Raw genomic sequence first — 8,521 nt, forward strand, 5'->3', positions numbered from 1 at the left:
TAGAAATGTTTATATTACAAGTAAAAAGAGAAAAACTATGAACTAATTTCATTATATGAAAAATTTGTACATTGAATCTTTGAGTATTTTATCATTTCGAGTTTTTAACTCATACAACTTTAATCTGTATAGTTGTAGTAACGTTGAACCACGAGATGCATTTTGAAGTTTTCTGGCAGCATTTTCATTCGATTTTCGCGAAGAAAAGCCTTGAATGTACTAAATGTGCGCTCGACGTAAGTTGATACAAGTGGCGCCCAATTTAAATATGGAACGTTTGAAACGTTCATATTATCAGGAATAAGGGCGTTTGCCTCGCCCTTAACAATTTTATCCACACCCTTATTGTCTCCAAGCCTAAGTTAGCTGAGAAAACGGCTTTGAATTTTTCCAACACCAATTTGGCAATAGGTCCCTGCGCTTCTATAAGCCGCTTCTCAATGTTATCCAAAATATTTAATACCTCACCAACTGGAGTTCCTACAATTACATAAAAAGTGTATGTGAATTATTAATTTTTTACTGAGAATTTGGTTTTTCCACAACCTGTTTTCTGTAGACGTTCGAAAACTTTTTCCTCTAAAAGAAAACCAAAATTGCATTTTATATATATCAAATTCCCCTGAACCGATTTTTTGCTCAACAATTGCTTCGAGAAACTGACACATGCTGCATCGTCCGTTATTTGGTCAATTATTCTTTTGATGCAATCATAGTTTTCGGCATAATATACGGCTGCAATTAGCCATGTGCCCCGTCGAGTTATCACCTGTATAAATTTACAAACAATTATAATTAAAATTAACAACAATAGCAATTTATCTTGACATACCGGCTGAGGAGGCAGAGGAAGATTGGGTTCCATTTCTTTGAAAACTGCCACCCTGAATGGGCTTTTCAAGAAAACTTTTTTTAAGTTTGAAATTAAGACGTCAACATCTGAGTACTTCGAGCGTAGAGATTCGCAGACCCGGTGTACGCCACGTGCGACGCAGGTGATATGAATCATATTAGGATAAAGCAGCTTCAATGATGACGCACTTTTCTTCATGTAGGGTGCTGCATCAGTCACAAATACCAACACTTTTTCACGTTGGAATCCTATTGGCCATAAAATGTGCATAGAATCGTTAAACAATGTTGCGATTGTTGATGAGTTCACCTTATCCAACACCTCCACCGTCAAGAGATAGCCGCGTCCGCTTTCACGCAACGGTCCAACAATAACATTGGTTACACTGCGGCCTGCCTTATCTGTAGTTTCATCGATGGACACAAAGATGGGGCTTTCTCCTATTTCTAAACGAATTTTCTGCAAAACGGACTCGTAACAATCCTTCACGTAATTTTTTCTAAGAGTTGATTCATCGGGAAGGGATTCCTGAACGTATTTTTCAAAGAATGAAAGAATGCTTTTTTAGTTTTTACACTGAATAACTTTTTGTTTCAATAACGGCTGGCAAACTCTATTGAAGTAAAACAGTTGTTAGTTGTGCACATCAGCAACTGTGTTGATAGATTTTAGCACGCAACAGAGTGACATGAAAACTACAAAATTTATTTTTGCTTAAGTATTCACTACTTACACACTGCGTTTTTCTAACATACTAATTTTCGAATATGGGCATGTGTATATTTCTTAATCTTTAAAAAAAATTGTAAATGCTATAAAGGTAGAAAGGGCAAAAAAAAGGCAAATATCTTAAAACAGGCAAAAAAAGGCAAATATCTTAAAAAAGGCAAAAAAAAGGCAAATATCTTAAAAAAGGCAAAAAAAGGCAACATCAAATGGGTATATATGGAATCAGGGAAAGCTAAATCGAGGACATTCTTGATCGAATATACTCTATCTCTTTAGTAGAAAAAAAGGCAATTTCCATAAAATCCGTTCCCTGATAATAACCATAAGTCAAATGAAATTGAAATTTGGTACGCAAACGTATCTATGGTAGGTGCTTATATTAGTCTCTTAATTAGGGTCTTAATATATAAATATCCCGTGTCACTGTGTTCGTTTACGCTAATCTCCGAAACCGCTTAACTGATTTCCATGAAATTTTGTGGGTGTGTATTGTTGGTTCCAACTTAAAAGATAGAATAGTTGTGAACCCGAGAAAAAATATTTTTTTTTCATCGAAATTTTTTCTATGCTTCTCGCATCGTGTTTATCTAATATACATATAAAAATCGAACTCTTCCTAAACGGCTCGACCGAACTTTATGAAATTTTTTGTGTTATATATGGTAGGTATGAGAATCGGATGTAAAGTATATTTCATACCGCTATGTGCAGGGGGCGTGGCACCTCCCATACAAACCGAATTTTTCATATTGCACATCTCTGGAAGTGTTCATGGTAGACTACTCGAATATGGCATGGAGATTTATGAAAACATTTGCATATTCATGGATAAAAATTCCGGTTATTAGAAATGTTACGTGGCACCTCCCATACAAACCAAATTTTTCATACTGCATATCAAGGAAAATGTTCATGGAAGAGGTCTCGAACTTGGTATGGAGATATATGAAAGCAATCGCATACTCATGCAGATCGAATTCATACTGCATATCTCTGAATGTTTTCATGGAAGAGTACTGGAACTTGGTATGTACAAGATATATAAAACGCGACTGGTTATGAAGAAAAGTTGGGGCTATTGGAAAAAGGGACGTGGCACCTCCCATGGTAAATTACTCGAAAAGGGTATAGAGATGTATGAAATCAATCCCATGCTCTTAGAGAAAATTAGAGTTATTTGAAAAAGGGACGTGGCGCATTTCAAACGCACTGAAACTATTACGTATCTTTGTATGCATGTACAGTTTTGCTAAGTTATTTAAGACGGCAAATGTGCCTTCTAACAACCACCAAACCGTAATATTAAAAGACAAATGCGTCACTAAAAATCATGAACGTGAACTCTTGGTGAAAATGTTGGACCAAAGTGTCTCAAAAAACGGTTAAAAATTTCGGTTTTAATTTTAAACTTTTTGGACTACATATATGACCAAACTACATAAATTCAGTTTCAAATTCAAACCTTATAAGTTTAATAAATAATATAAAAAAACTTTTTAATATACAACGCTTTTATAAATGGACTAACAAGTAGAAAATAATATTTCTCAGTCCCATAGAATTTGTTTTGATAACTTTTGGTTTTGAAATTTTAGCAAAAGTCATTATAAACAATCTATGAAATTGAAAATGAAAAACGTGGAGCGCATGCAGTACAAAGCATTCGATTTAATTGACAATAGTCAAACTGCATAACGTAGACCTAAAATTTCTACAGCGAAAGTAGAACTTTGAAATCGATTTTAAGCGGTCGTTATTCATATATCCACATACATACATATATATATTACTTTTCATATCAATTCAAGTGTATTACATGCGCCCCACGCTTTTCATTTTCAATTTCATAGATTGTTTATAATGACTTTTGCTAAAATTTCAAAATCAAAAGTTATCAAAACAAATTCTATGGGACTGAGAAATATTATTTTCTACTTTTTAGTCCATTTATAAAAGCGTTGTATATTAAAAAGTTTTTTTATATTATTTATTTTCTACTTTTTAGTCCTGTCTGAATAAAATTTTGCAATAGATATTAAAATAATTCAACGATATTAATAGAAAGGTGCACACACATGCATTTACATATGTGTGTACATACAAACGAGCACCAATTAATTTTATTTAAAGAAATGGCGTGTCGTCTATTTCCGCTGTAGCAAACGTAGTACATAGGGCGACATCTAGATGTCATCTACCTCGCCCTATTCACTACAGCTGTCGCCCTATGCACTATGCTTTTTTATAGGAACTTTTCAAAGCTTTGCTTTGGTGTCGGACACACAACATTGAAAGTTTCTGGATCCACAACATTGAAAGTTTCTGGACACACAACATTGCAAGTTGATAAAAGCGTAGTAAAAAAGAGAGGGCACATATGTATGTTCAGTTTAGAATTTAAACAGTTCGGTTTAAATTTTAAACCCAAACATTTTCATAATTAAGAATAAAAAATAAAAATAAAATTTCAGGCTCCGTCTGATGGGGTTTGAACCCGGACAGCCTTAGTAGCAACCAATTGTATCAAGCAGCTTTGCACACTCAGCTACAGCCACGCATTTTAACGTGTTTTCATATGTTGAGTTTGAATCAACACCACATTTCGGTGTGTGCAAACATTTTCTATTTCGGTTTAGATTTTAAACCAAATTTTCTATATATGAAACCTAGAAACTAGAATTAAAACATTTTGGTTTGATTTTTAAACCACGAACTTTTTGGACTAAAATTTGAACTACAATATATGTATTAAAAATTCCTTAAAACTATTGACTGGTTTAAAAAGTAGACTATAAAAGATAAAAAAAAACAGTAGTCCCAGCGCCCAAACCCAAAATGTTTGACCGTGTACAAAAAATTTATTTTGGGCAAAGTTCGCCGGGTCTGCTAGTTGGTTTATAAAAATGCAGTTTACACTTTAACAAAACCCGTATAAATCCAAGGTGTAATCTTTGCGCAACATAAACAAAATCAACAAACTTTCGTAAAGCTTTTTAATTAGATTTCCTAGAAATTCACATTTTGAGTATGCAGTTTTGTAGCCGGATCAATTCAAATAAAGCGCAAGTTTAAAATACATAGCTGCGACTTATCGTTGATTTTTGATATTTTTTTTTATGAAGGCGTTGCCCATTTTCTTCATTAAAAAATCGTCGAACATACTTAGATAATATGGAAGAAAATTACCGACATCGTCAAAAATATGCCATACAACAACTGTAAATCACAGCTACTTTAAAGTTGCACTTTATTAGACTAAAATTGAATGAGCTAAAAACTGCAAAGTATTAAGAGATAAAATTGGAATAAAAAGTTGAAAATTTTTACGAAAGTTTGTCGATTTTTTTTAATGTTGTTCAAAGATTGAACTTATTTTCATTTAGTGTTTGTTAAGGAATAAACTATATTTATATAAACAAATAATTCAAATTAAAATATAATAAAATAAATAGTCAAATCTAGTCAATATGTGAGTGTCGTAAAGTTATGATATTTAAGAGCATCTCTTTCTTAATTAACGATGACACTGTTTCTATATGAAGCTGATTTCAACATTTTGTTTTAATAAAATTTAGTATCGAAAATATTCTTTCAAAACTTGCCAAGGAATGTGATATAATGGTTCGTTCAAAACCTTTTTTCAAAACTTATAATGACAAAAACGAGAACGCGAAGACAAAAGAGAATACAAAAATTTCCCGCAGTGAATTTTCAGATTTTTAAAACGATATAGTAATTTAAATTTTTAAATTTAAATAAAGCATGAATACCCCATGGAAGAAGCGAGTAGATAAAAAATATATAACGGTAAAACTGGCACATACATAAATATATGAAAGAATGCACTCAGGCGAAGCCTCTAGCCATTGTGTGTCACAAATTTAAGTTATCGATGGAAATTTTTTTTTCATCGCCCCCCCCCAAAGCCAAATCCTGGCTACGCTACTGGCCCCTTTTATTTCCAAACTGCACCAGAAAAAAATCTCACGCGGAACCGAGTAGAAAACTGGCATCTAAAGTAGAGATCGCACGATTTGTACATTTGTACAGATTTGTAAATTTTGGAAGCTACAGAGTGATGTTGTTTGGAAATTATTTTATTGAGCTGAACTCAAAATTCGAAATCGTGTGATTCCTGCTTAACCGTGATTGGGCATATTTGGCATTACTTTTACTTTTTCTATTAAGTGAGACCATTTACTGGACGGAAGTCTTTGCAATTAAAATTTTCATCTGTAAATACATTTTCAACGTTAGACCACGATTAACCACAAATTGAGACGAAATACTTTGGTGGATGTCATGAAATATATACAATTTTATAATTTAAATTTTTCGTGGGTCCCTTAAAGCACATGAATATATGTGTAGTATATTTCAGTATTAAACTCAGCCCTGTAAGCTGTCATGGTTTTTTTAGATTTTCGAATTTTGCCGCAATGTTGAAAATTACAAGTATTAAATCGAAAATATATCCAATAGCTGCATTTTTAGGCTTAAAATTTTTGTAATAGAATTCTCTTTAGCATAGGGGGCTAAATTTTTTCATCCGTACACTTTTTCTAAAACACAACGAAATTTTTTTAAACTTTCTGCATGTTTATTCCTAGTAACCAACCCACTTGTGTGATTTATGACTATTTAGGCAAATAACTTTTTTTTGAGTCTCCTTTACATACAAATTCCTCTCAGATATAAAACCGATGGGACGACGAATACAACTTTCCAATGCACATATGTGATGTAATGTATTGCAACTATGGGTTTTTATATTTTCAACGAAATTTCAGAAACAAGGACCTAGGTAATGTATCGCAACTATGGGTTTTTCTAACCAAGCTTAACTATTTCAGAGTGATAGATATAATTTCCGATTGCTCAGGCTTAAGTGGGTTTGAACAGTAGAGGCTAGTTTTCCAAGGTGGAGCGACCCGCATAGTTTAAGTCGTGCTATACTTACGGTCTATAGCGGAGCAACTTTGCCTTCCCCGACTAACAAGTGGCTGGTTGTTTTGCCATCTTGTGGGTACGCACGTATATGGTTGGTTGGTTGCTTGCTTGAAGTGGCGAGTTTAACAGCAACAATTAGCACTTATGTATGCCGTTTTAAAACTACTACTCGCAATTTAACCTGAAAAGAAAGCAACAGAAGTCGGTTATTTATCTCAAACCCAGCATGTGGATTTCAAGAATTTAACATCACTTACGTCTGTTAAACCGCAGAAGCAGGGTTTACCTAGAAGCGTGTTTCTAGTCTACACTGTTTCTTCGGCATCGACAAGAACTGTTGTGTTGCAGTCCTAGTCTTGCAGCATTTATTCCCACGGCCCGGTGCCCTGTGAAAATGGCAATTAGTCGAGATAGATTCCTTTCGTTTAGCTTGATAAGAAAATCAGTGTGTTTTGCGCAGTAGGTGGGCCACAGACTCTTGCAGAACTACTGTTAGCCACCTTATTCCAGTGCTGAGAGATGCGGCCCTTATGAAAGCTCAGAGGCACAAGAATCTCCTCTGCCACTGAGATATCCAGAGGCGACACATTCCTGGCAAGCTCGCCAGCCATGCCATGAATTCTGCTGTTCCACGTCACCCAGATCAGTGCAACGACATGCCTGCCAGCTAAATCCATAACGTTCTCCCAGCACTGTTTTATTATGCTGGAGGTGATGCTTACACATCCGAGTGCCATGATCGCTGCCTGACTATCCGAGAAAATATCAATGCTGCTTCTCGCTAGCATCGAGGCTAAAATTATTTTGCACGCCTCTTTTGTGGCAAAGACCTCTGCGTGAAAAACACTGGCCGATACTTCGAAGCGTTCAGTAAAAATAGGATCCTTGTACTCCTTCTTGATGGAAAAATCGTGCCGTAGTTTTTCTTGAAGCAAAGCGATGGACAAATTTAGTCAGATTTTTCGCAAATTCTTGAGTCGTTGAAAGAGTACAGAATACGTCCATGCCCGTACGTACGTCCTTTCCGCAGTGTAAGCCCCTCAGCCTCAGGGCACTCTGTGAAGCAATTTTCTTAATAAAGACTAGCCAATGCCCGCTTACTTCGCGGCGCCTAATAAGAGCTTTTGCGTTAGCCAATGCAAAAGAGCGTTTAAAAACAAAATAAGTCTGTAAAGTCAAAGTTTTTGATTTAAGTTGAAACCACTAAGGCGCAGTATCCTCCTCACACATAGGCAAATAGTAGTAATGCTGTGATACCATATGGAATACCAATCCCTTTTGGTGTCATGAGCTTTACTGGTGGTCTTATTTTCACCTGTGAGATCTCTGCCAATCATGCGTAATCTTTTTGTATGATCTTACGTATGCCAATAAAAGTTCTTATAGGGAAACTCAAGAGCACAGAAGTGCATTTTCTTTATAGGAAGGCCAAGAATCCTCGCTGTCCCATAGGATGAAAAGTTTTCCGGTACATAGCTAAATGAGTAGTGTGATCTCTTAAGTATCTTTCAAATGAAGCAGTTGATATACCTACGGTGATCTTTCCTTGTTAATTCACCACTTTTACAATTCGTGGTAAAATTTATGAACTGATTTCAGGGTAGATGCAAGACCGCATGATCGTGCATGAGGGCGTCAGAAAAAACTTAACCCCATGCTTCATTTAAACATTTGAAAACTAAATTCGTATAACTTAAACATAGGTCCAAAGCAGACCAACCACACAGGGTTTCTATACATTTCGGCTGCAGCGCCATCCATTGGGCTTATTTTCTGCAAAACCATTGCTTACCATAAAATGAATACGTGTTATGAATTTCTACCTTAACTCCAGCGGCACTAATCGGGTAAATTTTTATCAAAAAAATTTTCTATCATACAGGTACATAGCTCACATTTAAAATTTGAACGAAATCGGTTAATAAATACGATTTTTATAAATAACTTTTAGCAGAGTGTTCTTTATTCAAAGAGCTTTGTGAAGTAAGT

General features: G+C 35.0%; 1 protein-coding gene across 1 annotated transcript; it reads right to left on the reverse strand.

Moving 5' to 3' along the window:
- Positions 1-286: 286 nt before the first annotated feature.
- On the reverse strand, positions 287-1,596 carry LOC118754600. The gene is made up of 4 exons (XM_036489489.1): positions 1,163-1,596; positions 833-1,101; positions 547-769; positions 287-480 (listed from the first exon to the last, which is right to left on the reverse strand). The coding sequence occupies exons 2-4, from the start codon at positions 1,049-1,051 to the stop codon at positions 287-289; spliced, it is 636 nt and encodes a 211-aa protein (XP_036345382.1). The 5' UTR covers positions 1,052-1,101; positions 1,163-1,596.
- Between the last annotated feature and the right edge of the window lie 6,925 nt (positions 1,597-8,521).

The sequence above is a fragment of the Rhagoletis pomonella genome, unplaced genomic scaffold (genome assembly GCF_013731165.1).
Source record: "Rhagoletis pomonella isolate Grant_MI unplaced genomic scaffold, Rhpom_1.0 Rhpom_scaffold_04182, whole genome shotgun sequence".
NCBI lineage: Eukaryota > Metazoa > Arthropoda > Insecta > Diptera > Tephritidae > Rhagoletis > Rhagoletis pomonella.